The following is a 16,958-nucleotide window of genomic DNA, read 5'->3' on the forward strand; positions in this document are numbered from 1 at the left end:
GTTTAACATAAAAGGACTATAAACCGAACAAAAAGCTGAGAATTGTCTCCCATATATGCTTTTTTTTGTTTATTTACAGTATACACAATAAAAAGACAAAAATAATTTGATTAGTCATCATTTTTCAAGCACAAATGCCAAACATTTCATAGTTTCACGTTCACAAATCTAAGGGGTTGCTGCTTGTCATTTTCTGACGTTATAGTAAACAGATTTTTTTAATCACACGTTGTTCTAACAAGACTTCATTCCTTCATTTCTCACAGGATGCTGAACTGGCTGCTCGGATACTCCTGGACCAAGGACAGGTAAGACTGTTTATTTTCAGATTTCACATTGCTTGACTGAAGAGGTCATGGGTTGTATGGTATGGAGTACAAACACAATATATAGTAAAATCATAATGGAACAATTGGCCCAGGCAGGAATGAAGAACAACTTGGATTACTTAAATAGAACATTCTTTACAAAGGAAGTCACACATTTACAAAAAATTTAACTATCTTATCCGATTGTATAACAGTCGGATAAGATAGTTACATTTTGGACAATGAATGAAAGAGTCCTTAAAGTGTAGATGTTGTTTTGGAATAAAAATGAACAAGGAATATAAATCTTCGGAGATTTTAGTTTGATGCAAGCTCACTACAGAAATGTCAATATCACACTAACCCCCATTTCTCACCGGTCACATCTGTGCTGCGTTCCAGTGGGCCCCGCGAGCAATTCAAGTAAATGCTTGATATTCCACCAGCTGCGCCACGGCGCGTCCCAAAGGGGTGCGTGACGCGGCTCTCGGCTTCGCTTAAGATACGCAACAGGTCTATTTTCACGCGGGCAGTTTGGACAGCCGGGTAGCAAGGGAAATAGCGAGAGTATCCGGTCGGTTCAAGACACCCCCCAATATTGTACACCTCTCCTCTACAACACCACGGACGACGAGAGATTAATCTTGGAGGTGGAACAACATAATAGACATCACAGAAAAGAGAAGGCATGGAGTTTAATCACACGAGTGCCTGGAATGGAAGGTAGATACTAGCTTAATAAACACGTGATTGTTCTGTAAAGTACTTGTAGAGACAATAAAATCTGCGAGTCGGGCAGGCAAGACGCTCCGCTTCTGAGACGCTCGCGGTGTGGTATGGCGCGTGGCGGAGGACGGAACAAAACCGGAACGCAGCAGAGACGTGCCCAGTGAAAAACGGAGGTTAGAAGGGGTTGTTTTCTCTGGCTCTCTCCAGGAGCACAGTATTGAGACCCCACACGGTGTTCTGCATGTGACCCTTCACGGCACACGGACCACCCGCAGGCCTGCTATCCTCACCTTCCATGATGTGGGTCTGGACAGTGAGTAGCTCTGTCTCTCTCTCTCTCAGCCTTTTTTTTAGGTTTCTCAGCTCTCTCAGCTCTCAGGTTTCTTGGTCGTGCCCCCCCGCCCCTTTTTTTGGATTGATTCCTCTTTTTTTCCCTCTCTGGCAGGTAAGAGCTGCTTCTCCCCTCTGTTCAGGTTCGAGGAGATGCAGGAGATTGTCAAGAACTTCACCCTGATTCATGTCGATGCTCCGGGGCAGGAGGAGGGGGCTGCTGTCTACCCCGCAGGGTACGACAATAATTAGTTGTATGTGTACTGACATGCTGGTTTACCCTCATCGTCCTGCAGTAACTTTGCTTCTTTCTCTTTTTTTTTTTAAGTAAATTTCTTAGAAACAGAAAAAATCTTCTGTGGCAGGCTTAAACCTAATCTCTTCCAAAAATACTTCTCCTACCATCTCTCACATCTCTCATCCTCTGCAGTCTCTAATACACTCTTGTCAGAGGTTTAAAGAAAATCCGTCCTTTTCTCTCTCTCTCTTTGCGCACTTCTTATTTCTTTTACCTGCACTTCTCTATAATTTCTCTTCCCTTGCGTGATTATTTCACGGGCTCAGGAGGATTTCGGTTCTTGTATAGTCTCGGCATCTCGGCTGTGACCCTTGACTCTTGCTGATGATTCTAGAAACTGAAGTTTATTCCCTTTTTGATCTCATTTTTAAATCCCTGTGGATAAAAGTGTCAGCCACTGTATAGTGTTTAAGATGAAATAGAAAAAGTAAAATCTTTCGTCATCATGTAAGTTGAGTCATTTCCAATAATTACAATGTTTGGGCAGACAGCCAGTTAGCCTTACTTTTTGCACTAACAATAAAAAATGAGATGTTTGTGTTTTTATATTATGATGGTTCGTTAGACTGAGATTGGTTGTGTTTCCTGTTCTAGTTACCAGTATCCCTCCATGGACACCATAGCAGAGATGATCCCTGCCGTCCTGCAGTTTTTCAAGTGAGTTAACGGTATTTATTTTGACGTTAAGAAGAAGCAGAATGTCATTTGGCTCACGCGCACTGAAGGTGCATGGATTTTAACTGATTCTTCTTGTTGTGTAAGTCATATTATATACTTCTTACCTCTCCATGCAGCTCCACACGTAATTGCTGTACCCAAAGCAGCCCTGTCTCTGAAAATTTTTTAAATATAATTTTGCTTAAAATATGCAAGTGCTATATGTACTGTATGGTTGAATATATATGTACATATGTTCTGTTATTAACTAGTTTTGTCCCTCTGTCAGCTTCCGTACTGTAATCGGAGTGGGTGTGGGAGTGGGAGCCTACGTCCTCTCCAAGTTCGCAGTGAGTGTCATTTTTTGTTGTTTTTAGCCCGCGTGTTCTGACAGCAGCTAATAATACTAGCAGTGAAACACGGCAGTAACACTAACAGTGACTTTTAGATTTGTGAAATGCATAGAAATGGAGAATTAATCAATCAATGACGGAACATTCCAGTCATGAGCAAATAAAAACAAATCCTGTCCTGAGCAAAAACCTCAAGTGAATAGAATGCAAAATAAGGTGATAATAGTATAGCTCCTTTGTGCTGTAAGTGTTTTTAACGGATTTTACTAAACAGTGTTTTTCATGTTCATTTCTGTCTATAATTTGGTCCACAGAAGTCATCCAAAAACATTCTGTCTTGATGATTCTCTTCCCATGATCTCACCATCTGTCTCCCATCTGTTGCTTCCTTTCTCCCATCAGCTCGCAAACCCGGATTCAGTGGAAGGTCTGGTTCTGGTCAACATCGACCCCAACACTCGAGGATGGATAGACTGGGCTGCACAGAAGGTAGGCTTTTCTTTCTTTGTCTTTCTTTTTTTCTTTCTTTCAGGACTGCATTGTCTTGTACACAGAAACATGTGGTATTTTAATCTAGTTAGTCCTTATGTGACTTCTCCATCAATTTAAGTTTAGCGGTGGATATGAAATTATGTGACTGCGTGCATGGCTCGTGCCCCAGAGTAGTATTGATTATGTTGTTGTTTATCATATTAAAGTTACTAAATGATGAACGACCCTATTGATTTCTCCTGCTGTCCCTCTCTAGCTCATCTCTGTGACGTCCTCCCTCACAGAGCAGATCCTGTCCCACCTTTTCAGTCAGGTACAAGGACAATCATTTCTTTTTTTCTTTTCTTTTAAATGCAAACATTTTTCATAATTGTATCAAAATACTACATCCTTTCCAAAAAGAACTTTAGTTAGTTGCAGAAAATACCTACCTTGTGTTACTTGTTTCGCATAATTTTGGGGTGGCAGTTAGAAAAAGAAGTCTTCTTTTCTTGCAGGAGGAGCTGTCATCAAACACAGAACTTGTGCAGTCTCACAGAGAGCGCATCTCCAAAGCGTCTAATCTGGTCAACATAGAGCTCTTCTGGAAGACTTACAACAGGTAAACACACGCACAGACATCATTACATCAACACAAATATACTCCACATCGAACAACGGCCAACGAAGTCTTGTCTTTTCGTTTCCCTCCAGTCGCAGAGATTTGAACATTGACCGCAACAGCACCTTCAAGTAAATCACCTCTAAACTTTCATCTGTATACTTTATTTTTTGTTTGATTTTGTTGTATAAATCTAAATGCCACCCTTCTAAATTTCTATTTCTGTCAACTTCAGGTGTCCAGTAATGTTGGTGGTGGGCGATCAGGCTCCATATGAGGACGCTGCTGTAAGTTTCAGCTGCTCTGTGTTCTGATTCATATCAACGCATTAAGAGTTGTTTGCCTAGTACTATCACCTCTTTCACACCACCTACCGGGGTTGTCTGATCAGGGTTCAACCCTCTTTTTGGAAATTCAAACCAAGCTAGTCTACATGGCTATCCATATATCCCTGGTCATGACAATTCAGAGATCACGTGGGTCAACCCAGGAGCAATGCATTACAATTACCTTAAAGATTTAGTGCATAACTTTTTGATAGTAATGAACGTCCGTTACATTCAAGCCATTGCCAAATGAGTTACTACAAAGCTTAGACTATCAGCTCCACACAACTCTCTCTGTATTTCTCAGTATGGCTATGTTCAGAAGATTGTGTCGTCCGTCGACTTTCGCGCACAGAAAGTGAAGATAATGACCTCTTCTGAAGAGTCCATCATGTTTTTTTAAGCCTCTGTGTCCTCCTTGGCTACTTGCAACTGCGTGACGAGCGGGGGGAGGGGGGGGGGCCGGGAGGCTTGTATCATGTGGACGCGTCAACAGTTTTGTTGTCATTACTTAGAATTCCTCATGGGGGAGACAGAAACTACGCAATGTAGCTTTAAGTGCTAGAAATGGGTGATCTGTGTACTGTACAGTTTACTGTTTTTCCTTCTGCAACCACTAGGTGGACTGCAACAGCAAAATGGACCCAACAACAACCTCATTCCTGAAGGTACAGTAAATGACCTTTAAAGTCTTTAATGTTCTCTCTTTGTTACACTTTATTCTGTCATTCACTCTTACACATTTCTTCTCTCCATCCTCCAAAGATGGCTGATGCTGGTGGTCTTCCTCAGCTGACCCAGGTAACAACAAACTAACAGCCTCTTATTGATTAAAACTGATGTTAAAGCTGCAACAAACAAGGTTGTGTTTTTTAAACATACATCAATCAGCCATCACAAGGTGGGCCTTCAACAGAGAAAAAACATGCCATCACTCTAACTTATGCACCATTTTTGCATGAATTCCTTTTCGTACACATGAATTGGTGCATTGAAACAAAGGACAGAAATACAAGACATGATCTGAAACAGAAGCAGCGCACCAAGAATGAAATCTCAAACTGCTATTGAAGTAATATCGCCAGTTCCCTTATCCCAAAGAAAGAAAACAAACCACTCAGAAAGGGTAGGAATCTGGGTTTTGTGGTCCTTTTTTAAATGAAAACTGTTACCCTTGGCTGCCATGTGTTGTCGCCAAATTGCAATATTATTACCTAGTTCAGGTAATAATTAGTGATTGTACTGAATAAACACTTTCTTTTCTTTGTGTCTGCAGCCTGCTAAACTGACTGAGGCTTTCAAGTATTTCATCCAGGGAATGGGCTACAGTAAGATCTGTTACTTCTCTTGTCTTTTCATTGGGTTTGTCAGCAATAAGAAAAAGATATAGAATGATGCCAGCTTTATCTTTTAGATGTTACGTAGTCTTTCCATGGATTTCTAATTAGTAAAGCAAATTTTTGTCTCCATTTCTCTCCACAGTGGCTTCATCTTGCATGACCCGCCTGTCCCGCTCCCGCACCACCTCCCTCTCCTCCTCCTACTCCATGGACGGGTCCCGCTCTCGCTCCCGCACCCTGTCCCAGGGCTCGCAGGGCGGCCAGATGCCACCCAGCCCCTCCCAAACGATGGAGGTGTCTTGCTGAATGAAAAATGATAGCGAGAGAAAGTGAGTGAGAGTGAGAAAGAGAAGAGGGCGAAGGCGAAAGAAAGGGAAAGATGAAGTTTGACGATAATCTAGGAACAAGACGAATGGGTTACTTATTTGTCACTAAACAACTCCCGTCATTCCCCACAAGAGCAGAATAGGACTAGAGATAGGGAGAGGGAGGGAGGGAGAGAAAAAGAGTGATTTCATAGGAAAATAGAAACCTTCCTTATTTTGTAACAGCCCTGCTCCTCACATCCCCCTTCCAGCTGAAAAAGAGTGGATTGGGCTGTTCTACAATGAATATAAGACATATAAGCAAGAGATTAATAAAAAAAGGGGGCAGGTGGGGAAAGAATGGCCACCGTTCCTCTCTCCCTCCCCTCTATCGGAGCCTCCGTCAGCAAATAGAGCCCTTTAATTTAGATAAGGAGGCCCTATAGAGACTGCAGACCTTGCGTTAACCAATAGTAATAATTCTGAACGCGTTATTGTTGTTGATGCAGATGATTATGTTGTTGATAATGATGTTGAAGCTAATGATGATGATAATGTAATAGAAAAAAACAGTAACACCTTTTCTCTTTATTACGCAATGAGTTTAAAACAACATAGACAAAAAAAAAAACATAGCAGAGATACTTATAACAATGTGTGTCTACTACATTTTAAGCTAGTTTTTATTGTTATTTTAATTTCTTTAATCAGATTTTATTGTCTCATTTGTAACCTGCCTCAGCAAATGGCTGAAGCTACCGATTGGTTGACCCATTGTGTGGTAATAGCCAATGAGAGCCATTATAGTGACTAGTTCCTCCTTGATGTTGCCTGGTTGTTTCTTTCATTTGCCCCCGTCTATAAGTTTTGTTTTTTCCATTGGATTTGAGGAGGTGGGCAGGAAGCTTTTGTTTTTTCTTCCTTTTTTTTTTGGGACTTGGAAGTTGCATGCCTGGGATCAGCCCATGTGGATATTGACTGGATAATATTCTTTTATATTCTGCTAATGAGTTGTGTGGATTTGGGTGTGTGTGTGTGCATCTGTGTGTGCTGTTTTGTTTAGCAAAAATGGCGGTCTAAAGTTAAGCATAGGTGAGACTGAGGGTGTTAGCTTTAGAAAGCTAGCATCCTATCATTAACACTAGTCGCACATTAAATAGTGCTTCCAATATTGCTGGCAGTCTCGCACTGTGTGTCCTAATATCCACACTCGTGTACTACCCAACAGGGTGCATTACATCACCTAGAATGCTAGTATGGATATTGCATTTCAGTGTTAGGCACAGCCAGAAGGGATCACTGTGTTTATCATCTGGGTTGTAGTCTCTTAGCCTTGCCCGTGCATGGATACCTCCTAACAAACCCAGCTAGCATACTTGAGTTTCTGTGCGATGTGAGGTAAAATGAACACAAGCTCCTCTGTCGCAGCAAGCAGCTTTATTAAAGCAACAGGGTCAAGAGAATTGTGTTGTGATTGTTGCGATTTGTGTGTGTCTGAGGAAGGACATGTGAGGTGTATGAAAGCACTTGTATCCTGAAAGCACAATTAATGCAGCAAAGAAAGCCAGGGTCCTATGGAAACGTTTAGTAATTTAGTTTTAAGACCATCAACATCCCCTGTGACTTATGACAATGTACCAGCCCCTTCACTGCCAACACACTTTGGGACAGCCATAAGAGGCAAAATATTTAGCCTTTTTTTGTTTTGATAGTTGAAAAGTATTAGCCAATATCTGCACCTTTAAACAACCAATCTGGATTTGCAGCCAATAAGCATTCTTACTGCCAAAACTAAGAAATAAACTCATCACAAAGCTTACCACTGCCCTACGACATGTAGCTATTGGACTGACCGTACTTCAAAAAGGATCCAATCTGATCTCCATTTTTAAGAATGCCAGCTGTGTGCCCACATTTTGATGCAGCATTGCATCTGATTTATTTTTCTTTAATAAGCAGTATCATTTTTATGAGTCAGTTGGAGGTTGCCTGTTTCTTTCACATGCTGTCCAGTGCTCCTTTCCCAAACCTGTTTGATGATGTAGAGATGGATGATGAAGACAGTGATAAGAAAGTCAGTGGAGGGCCTCAGATTAGAGCTTTGAACAGACTGGGTAGGCCTGCTTGGGAGATATTAATGATGGTTGTGATGATAATAATCTATTTTTAAGTCACTCCCCTCTGGCCCATCACATCCATCCTTTTAAACGCTAACAACTGCTGCTTTTAATAAGGCAAACACAAATCTTGATATCAGGATGTTTTGTGCTATAGGGTGTTAATGCAAAATGTGACGTCACACCAGGATGCCGCCATGTTGTAGGCACTTTTGTTGCTGTCCAAAGTGCTGACATGTAGAATGTAAATTCTCCTCCCAGACTTCAATTGAAACTCAACAGTCGGGCATGGGAATGTCTACCAAATAAGGGATAATGCGTGGAGCCCAGAAAATAAAATTGCCAAATAAGGAAAAGGAGTGGTACTTGTGGAGAGTTGAGCAGGGCTGTGTGATTGTAAATGCTTGTCCATTTTGTCTTTTTTTTTGTCTCTTAACTTTTACTTTGATCACATGTTTCTTCCCCCTCTATGTTTTGAGATTTCTTTTAAATCTCTGTGAAGTGTTAGTTTACTGTCCCGATGTGCTCACAAGTTAGTTAACAGTGTGATAGTTCTTGTGTAACTTTTATAGCATTAGCGCTGATAAGGGAGAACATGTAACAATAAAAAAAGATTAAAGGTAAAGAGAGTGCAATCAATTTTACTTGTGTGGCTAATTTCTCTGTGTAACACAATGAACATCCTTAAAAAGCAAACTTAAATATTAATAAAAGCTTAAGAGGAATATCCTGTTTCCTGTCTTGCTTTCTCAAAAGGGGTTGATGTGAAGAAAACATTGTATGTTGTAAATTGTGTTGCTTTTGTTGCTAATAAAGACATCCAAATTACCCCACAGTATTTATATTAAAAGGATTGACACAAAAAATTGTCCTCTTTGTATTGGTTTCAGACAGTTTCAATTTAGCTTCTGGTCACTAGCGGCAGCAGTGCAGAGCAGCAGAAAAGCGAGAAAGAAATTACACGCCATCTTGGATGTTTGGTTGTAATCAAGTACCACATGTAAAAAACACCTGTGTGCCTTTTGAAGTAAAAAAAAAACAATATATATATATATATATATATACATACATATATATATATATATATACATACATATATATATATATATATACATATATATATATATATATATATATATATATATATATATATATTACTCCTGACAGTTTTGTGTTTTTCCAACAATTTGCCATTCGTCCACACAGTGAGGACCTCCATCTTGAAACAGGTGGATTCACTTGGTAAGCAGAACGAGACCTTAAGGCTAGCCTGTACTTTGATTCAATTCAACTTTATTGTCATTGCACATGTCACATGTAAATAGCAACGAAATGTAGATGGCGTCTAACCAGAAGTGCAACTTAACCTTGTTATGGGCATGGATGCATGAGTAGTACTGTACAGACCGGGATTACTTTTACCATCCCCCCCTCCTCCCCACTACGACACTATAATACCAAAGAATACAAGATAAATGCTACTGTTTAATCCACAAACTTTCATTTTGCCCCTCAATTTAACTCAGACAAAAATGTAATTAGCAGTGTTCTTTTTAAAATATCCTGGTGGCTCATAGCATCTTTAAGTCCACCGTGCTCTCACAAAGCTTTCTCAAATGAGATTTAAACATTTAAACATGTATTGTACACACACACACACACACTGTTTTTTTCCCTTTGGATGAGACCTTTAATTCCACCTGTGTTTTAAAAAACGTCTTTTAAATTTTTGTTTAATCTTGACTAAATCCCTTTTACTTTTGCCAAACGTATATGTACCTACACCAAACACTCGTAAACCAGTTATTTTACGTTCCTAAAATGAACATTGTGACAAATACTGTATTCTAATATGAATGCATCTCATAAAATGTTATGATAGTGTGCTAAACAAATGACTTCCATAAGCCTACATGACTGCAGTCTCCAATGCAGGGAAACCTCAGTACCACATTATACCACATTGATTATTATTATTACTACATCTGTAAATACTGTTAGATAATATGTATTTCAAATGAACAGTCAATAACCACCAGGTGATGATAGTTTGATTTTTATTATACAGAATCAAAATGCCTTTAAATTGGAATACAAATAAAATTGGAATAAAAATATGCATATCTCTCCAAAAATATAAACTTTCAGTGAATATAAAAGCAATTACTTCAATGATCCTCTTAATGTCAATCAACAATAACTTTGTAAATACAAATTTAACTCAGTGTTTTTCAGGTGTATGTTTCAAAAGGTAAAATATAACATACAATATCAGTGTGTAACCTTGAAATGTAGTATCAGTATCACAACATTACTTGATCATTGTCATTTGAGTGAATTTAAAGAATCAAGTAAATGTATGACAACAAAACGGAGCAAAAATGCTTTAAAATTGAAAGTACCATAAAAATATATTAATATTAAGACTTAACATTGTTGAAACTATACCATGTTACATGCACCATAACAATGGACAGGGAACCTGCACTGGTTAACATCTTATCAAAAATGCATGCTTTTGCAGGCTTAGTCCTTGCAGCAGCAGGTTTGATTCCGGCCTGCGGCCCTTTGCTGCTTGTCATTCCCCCCTCTCTCCCCTTTCCTGTCTTCAGCTGTCCTGTCAATAAAGGCCTAGAAATGGCCAAAAAATAATCTAAAGGATCACGTGGCTTTCTAAAGGATGAAGAATTTCCCCAAAACTTGTACTGATGAAAAAAACTCAAAACCAAAAAGATGTACATCAAGATTTGCAGCTAGCTGTTTCTTAGCTCCTGGCAGTTTGTGGTTAACATGATTTCCTTACAACATCATTGTCTAATCTGTAACTTGCTTGATTCTTTTGTTCAAGTTCTCAAACTCCGCCATCTAAACAGAGCTCGACGTATGGGCCTTATTATCTTTGACAAAAAGCCACCCAGAGAGAACAGTGTGTCTAAGGTGTAGACATGAGTCAGGCCCAGAGATTGAAGACACCTCAGTTCATTGAGAATGTCACAGGAGGGATGACTGATGAGCTGGAGCAACTTCAGAGGGTCTCTGGAGCGGATTGTAGTCAGTGATTCTATCGAAAGAACTGCCAAGGGCAGGAAATGCATCAGTGGAACCAGGAAGTAGACTAGACTCTCCTCCACTTTTACATTCCCACCTAAGTCTCTAGCCCTGTCTACCTTCTTCATGGCCTCAGTAATGTTTCCTTTAAAACACAGCAACACTTCCTGTCTGGCTTTCATGTGCCTGTCAAATCGGTTGACTGAATCGCTGTGGAGGTCTCTGACTTGTGTGGAGTATCTACGAGTGACCTCAATTTGTTCACAGTAGAGCTCAACAGACTTGAGTGCATTCAGCAAATCTTCCCGAGCTTGATCGATGCAGTTTGGATCCTGATGCCTGTCTTGCTGGGTTAAAGATGCAAAAGCACGGTTGTAATATGCAATCGCTGCCCAACAGTGGTCCTCCTGTATGGCCTTAGTGTACATCTCGATACTCTCTGCAAGCTGTCTCTTTTCACGCAGCTCATTGCCAAATGCAGTGTAGTGGTGCAGGTTGGATGAGGGTGATTGTCTCTTGCTGAGTTTGTCCCTTGCTGTTTTCAGGTCTTCATTTAGTTTGTTTTTTAAGTCCATCATAGAATCATTCTCACTGAAGCTTGTGAGTAGCCACATACCCCAGAATTCATTCAGCGCAGACAAATCAGAATCTGCTGGCTTGTTACTGCTTTTGTACACTTTATCTAGTGTATTAAGATACTGACTGAAGAGCTCTTCCTTCTTCTTAATCTTTGGGAAGTCACACTCTAAGTAACTAGCTAGTGTTTGTGCCACAGAGTCATTTCTGGCATCTTTAAGTGTCTTTATTCCCAAATCAGAGGTTTTTGTCAACACTTTCAAAGCCAAAGATTTAGATAATTCATTGCTGTGGTGTTTTTTATACAATCTAAATTGCACCACAAAATGTTGATGAGCTAGCATGTCATTGAATATATTTTCCAATAAAGATTGATGTTTGCCTATTAAAGCCAGCAATTTAAGTAACTTTGACAGATGGCTGGGGCAGATAATGAGTTGAGCAGACCCAGGAGATCCTTGTCTAGCAGTACGGCCAAATGCCTGGGCCTCCACACGAGCATTCTTTGGCAGAAAGGTCTGCACAACGAACAAACCTCCATCTCTCTTTACCTGGTCAGAAACCTGAAGGTCTGTCCCACGACCTGCAATATTTGTTGCTATAATGACCTCTCCTGCTTCAAGCTTCTTGGCAAAGATTGCAGTATTGTTCATGTTGTTGCTTATGTAAAGCGTTTTGTGTCTGACTTTATCTCCTAGCGCATGGTAGAGATCCTTTGCTCGATTGATGGTCTCACAGATGACCAACACAGCTCTTTGAGCCCTATATGGAGTAGGGTTGGTTTTTGTAGTGACAACATTGCAGATTTTCTCAATCCATTCTTTTTCATCACCTACAATCACTCCTTCAACCTCAAACAGCTTTCTGCGTTTGAATGAAGGTATCCGACAGGTCTTGATACCTTCATAGATTTTCTGCAACGTCTCAGTCTCTGTTTGTTGTCCAAGAGTCCCAGAGATTCCAAAGATCTGATTCCCATACTTTTGAAGCAAGCCAACATTGGACATATAGTTTGTGATGGCTGTCATGTCGCTCAGCTTGCACCCATGTTTCATTTCAAGAAACTGATGTAGTCCATCCGTCCATTTCATGTTGTTTTCAACAACACCTGTGCAGCTGTAGTCAACAGGCACTACCCCATGTCTCTCGATGATATATTCATGATCCATTCTCATGGTTTGTGCGTATAATGCATTTTCAATCCAAACCTTTAATTTAAATTTGACCATTTCTGAAAGGAAGCCCGGTACATAGCAGCTAAATGTATCTTGGCTCAGTTGGCATGGTGTGAAATGCAGAGCATGTTCTATTTCTGCTTGCACAGCTCTCTGTATGCTGTTTTCATCAGAATACATGTACTGACAGAAGCCTCCATTAATTAAAAGCAGTGGCACTCTCTGCCTTTCAGCCGTTTCTTTTTGTGGTCCCTTGTTCAGTTCCTCTATTGCTCCATCATTGTTTAAGCAGTGTAGAGAAAACTGGCAAGAGGGGAATCTCCTCTCTACTGTCTCAAAGAACTTTGCCAACTGGTCAGCAGTAACACTTTCAGTTTTTTCAGTTAAAAGGCTCGGGTTCCTTTTAAGGTCATTAACTGAACCTTTTGCCAGTAAACCTGTGTCCTCGGCCATTTGAAGGATGCTGAACTCATCGACATCTTTGCCCTTCATTTTTTCGAGCACAACATGAGGGAAGGGGTATGTTTGCCCCACAGTTGTCTTTGTGCCAATCTTTGTGTACTTATTAACAGTGGACCATATGAGTGCCAAGAGTGGATTGAGATGTTGCAAAGCAGGCATATCACTACTTATATAGACCACATGAAGACCCTTATCTAGCATCAAAGAATCCACTTCATCCACAATTGCACACTGGAATGTTCTTTCCCCAAATATGTCCATCCTATGAAAGTGGTGCCGTAGCCAGTCTCCAGCAAACTCTTCCACAGTACCATAAACAACCTGACACTTATAGCACTCTTTTGAGTCTTTGTCTTGTTTGTTGGTGTTGCAGCTGACACTGATTTTCAAAACTTTATAAAAGTTTCGCCATTCATCCAAATCTCTCTCTGCAAGAACTGATGAGCTGGACATGATGTCTACCTTTTCTCCTCTCATCGCTCGAAAAGCTGCAAACATTGCCACGATACATGACTTCCCCTCTCCAGTGCCAACCTCAATTAACTGCCCTGTTTTGGAAAGAGCCATAATACACCAGCTCACCATCTGTGTCAGGCGTGGTCTGAAGTGAGTTTTTTCCGCTGCCTGACACAGCCTCAGCAAGTCTTTTTTCAATCCACTCTGCTGTGATCCATTATTGTGTGACGTAAGATCTTTATCGACTGATGATACAATGTCTCTCACATCATCTAAAAGCTTTTTATCAATTTGGTTTAACTTCTGGTGGCGGATTTCCTCAAGAATTTTATCCAGTTGCTTTTCTGTGTCATCGGCTAAACATTTCTTGAGGTCTTCATCTGTTACAGTCCTGTCTCGGACCAGCTCAATAAGTGTCTTTCCGTGTTGACATCTCCAACTGGGAGTGATGTAATTAATCTCTATACAGTGCAACACGTTCAACATCCATGAGAGGAGATGTGATCTGTCAGTTGTTGTTGACTCAAATCGCTTTAGAAGAACATCGAACAAGTCAGCAGCATCCACCGGGCTCCATTTGATATTTGTAACCAGTCCTTGGAGCTTGTTGAGAAGAACTTCTTCATTATTTTTGGCGGTTAAGTAACTGTGAGCGAGTGTAGTTTTGAGTCTGTTAAGCAATTCTTCAACTTCCTCCATTTTGTGGGAAAACTGTCAAATATTATGGGAAACAGAAATGGAAAGAATTAGAATTTTGAGATTCTTTCTTTAAGGTTCAGTAGGGGACTTTTATATATATTATATAAAAAGAACTTTAAAAAAAATACCTTTTTGTCTTATTTGTGGAAACTCTCACTATAAAAAACATCATGTGTGTTCCTAATGGCAATGGAAAGATGCTAATCCTATCCTGGACACAGTGGGCAGAACCTCTTCCTCTCTCATCTCTATCACCTTCTCTCTTTCTTTTTTTCTCAGACTCCTCCTCTTGTCCTGTATCTCTTCCCTGAGCTGAGTGTTTTCATTTTTATCTGTCTCAATAAAGAAAGTAAACACAGGCTCAACTGATAGCTATATGTTAATGTTGCCAGCCAGCAATGAACATACAAATATATGGGTGAAAGTTAAACTATGTTTATATCAATGATGCTTGGTGCTCATACAAAGTTGATGGACGTTTTTCTGATGTCATATTTTTAATATTAAGATGCCGGCCATATTATCTGCCCACAGAACCTTCCTCCTGATGCAAATTCTAAAAACATTATTCACTGTTTTTGGTTTGTTTTGTTTTATCTCGAGTAGCACAAAGGGACTACAACTGCATTTCATTGTGCAGCCCTGTGCTTGCTACAGCATTAGAATTGAAATTGGTATGAATATGTTTCTAATTATTAGTTTAAAGCTGTAGTGCATAGTTTATGTCTCCCCCATTAAGGAATTCTAAGTAATGACAACAACACTGTTGTTGCATCCACATGATGCAAGCCTCCCCCTTTCATTTTATTGTCATTCTACGACACAGGGTTGAACAACAAAATGCAGTTGTTTGTCTATCTGTGCTACACAAGAAACACAAAACAAAAACACATTCCTTATTTTTTGAATTTGCATGGGGAGAAATGTTCTGCAGATAATATGACTGACATCTTAATGTTAAAAATTCAACATCAGGGAAACATTGCCCATTAACTTTGATGACGTTTGTTTTGAGCACCATGGCTTCATTGATATAAACACTTTCACCTGTATATAGTTTTTATTTGATTGCAAGATTATCTTAGTGCAGGCTGGTAACACTTACATATAAATATCAATCGACCCTGTGTTTACCTTCTTCACTGAGACAGATGATAATTAAAAAAAGCTCAGCTTTGGCAAGGGAATCGCTTCTGTTATTTTTATACTCTAAGCTGAACAGTATTATTACTCTGACTATCAAATATTCACAAATACGCATCAAAACAACTACCCGCATTGTATTATGTAGCTCTTTTTGTTATTAATGCATGTATGTAATGTATTGTTTTAGTAATCTGATACTCACATGTTAACAAGATGAGAAGTGATGTGTGTCTTTAAAATGCCGGAGATGATCTGAAGCCCGAGCAGTTGTTTCTTTCTTTTAAATCTTTTGTTCTTGATCTTTTTTAGGGCACCGCCCCAAGTGGATCTCTTGCCATTCTTTCGATTTATTTGTTGGACTTATTGTAAGCTAAGTTTCCAATAAGAAAACATACACTTGAATTCCCCTAAAATCCCGAGCGGTTCCAACATGGTTTTTCTTTCACTTTCTTCACAATCGCACAACTTCTTGGAAGCATATCATGTGTGCTCAGGTGACAGTGACCTGTGACACCTAAAACATTCTGATGAACATGTTATGAGACCGGATCACCATACACTTGATATTTATTTACATGTAAATGCTTTTAAATTAATTTTGGATCAGCCTTGTTTTACACGGGCTATAGCATAGTATACAATACAAGTCAGCATTCCTCTATTATTTTAATTTAGGAGCTTTTCTTTATTCCTGTATTCAAATTAATAAAATAGTATGCATACAATTGTTTCAAAGTCTTTAACTGAGGTTAAAGTGTTCTTAGTTAAAGGTCCCTGGTGTTTTTTGAACGTCATTATACTTCCCAAAGCAAAAACTGAAAGAATTCAGAAAATAATATTGAGTTTGAGCTTTGAATTACATTGGTGCTAACTGTTTTAATCAGGTATATTATGATGTAACTGTAATAGAATATGTTACAATCAAAACCTCTACTTATCCTGAAACAAAAGCTGATTCTCATGATAGACTCCTAATTTACAGACTTTGATGAGCTTCTCCCATCTGCTGGACAAATAATGTCACAACACTGTCTATGTACTATAGTCAACAGCTGTGAAAAACATTTAAAGATAGTTTGCATGCTGCTCTTATTCAATGATATGCATGTATGTATATATGTATACAGTATTTATGATGCATAATAATGGGTTAGAACTAACTATAAAGAAAGGTTTCTGTGCAGTCACCATTTCTTAAAAATCAGTACAGTCAATCATCTTCTTCCTGCTGTAGCACAGGTTAAATTCACACCCTGTCTCTTGTTATTTGAAGAACAATCTGACAAACTGTTATAGTAATATATCTAGGTCGGCGTGTTTCTGTATAACCAGATTGTGCACTAAAGTTTTAAGTGTCGGCATGTGAAAGGGATGGAGTGTGTTTTGGGTTTGTTTTGATGTGCAGAATGAAATTAACCAATGGGGATGAAAGAAAGATAATATCTGAGAGTCTTTGTTATACATAGTTTTGTTTGTGCCTGCCCTTATTTTAAAAGAGATACCATTTTGTCTTGAGCAGTCCTTGAAGCAGTAAGTTAAT

At 39.4% G+C, this 16,958-nt stretch overlaps 2 protein-coding genes across 3 annotated transcripts in view; one reads left to right on the forward strand and one right to left on the reverse strand.

Annotated features, from left to right (window-relative positions):
• The window catches only part of ndrg2 (NDRG family member 2), a 52,956-nt gene extending 44,375 nt beyond the window's left edge, over window positions 1-8,581 (forward strand). For both annotated transcript variants that reach the window (XM_039821296.1, XM_039821297.1), the window contains exons 3-16: window positions 267-308; window positions 1,245-1,350; window positions 1,483-1,603; window positions 2,260-2,322; window positions 2,612-2,672; window positions 3,078-3,164; window positions 3,424-3,480; window positions 3,665-3,768; window positions 3,861-3,899; window positions 4,004-4,055; window positions 4,715-4,762; window positions 4,860-4,895; window positions 5,371-5,422; window positions 5,577-8,581. In XM_039821296.1, the coding sequence (XP_039677230.1) occupies window positions 267-308; window positions 1,245-1,350; window positions 1,483-1,603; window positions 2,260-2,322; window positions 2,612-2,672; window positions 3,078-3,164; window positions 3,424-3,480; window positions 3,665-3,768; window positions 3,861-3,899; window positions 4,004-4,055; window positions 4,715-4,762; window positions 4,860-4,895; window positions 5,371-5,422; window positions 5,577-5,740 (1,032 nt within the window). In that variant the 3' untranslated portion in view covers window positions 5,741-8,581. The remainder of the gene's footprint in view (window positions 1-266; window positions 309-1,244; window positions 1,351-1,482; window positions 1,604-2,259; window positions 2,323-2,611; window positions 2,673-3,077; window positions 3,165-3,423; window positions 3,481-3,664; window positions 3,769-3,860; window positions 3,900-4,003; window positions 4,056-4,714; window positions 4,763-4,859; window positions 4,896-5,370; window positions 5,423-5,576) is intronic.
• Window positions 8,582-10,323: 1,742 nt separating this feature from the next.
• LOC120572322 (protein translocase subunit SecA-like) lies at window positions 10,324-15,687 on the reverse strand. Its single transcript, XM_039821594.1, has 2 exons — window positions 15,621-15,687; window positions 10,324-14,284 (listed from the first exon to the last, which is right to left on the reverse strand). The coding sequence occupies exon 2, from the start codon at window positions 14,270-14,272 to the stop codon at window positions 10,700-10,702; it is 3,573 nt and encodes a 1,190-aa protein (XP_039677528.1). The 5' UTR covers window positions 14,273-14,284; window positions 15,621-15,687; the 3' UTR covers window positions 10,324-10,699.
• Between the last annotated feature and the right edge of the window lie 1,271 nt (window positions 15,688-16,958).

The sequence above is a fragment of the Perca fluviatilis genome, chromosome 14 (genome assembly GCF_010015445.1).
Source record: "Perca fluviatilis chromosome 14, GENO_Pfluv_1.0, whole genome shotgun sequence".
In the NCBI taxonomy this organism is placed as follows: domain Eukaryota; kingdom Metazoa; phylum Chordata; class Actinopteri; order Perciformes; family Percidae; genus Perca; species Perca fluviatilis.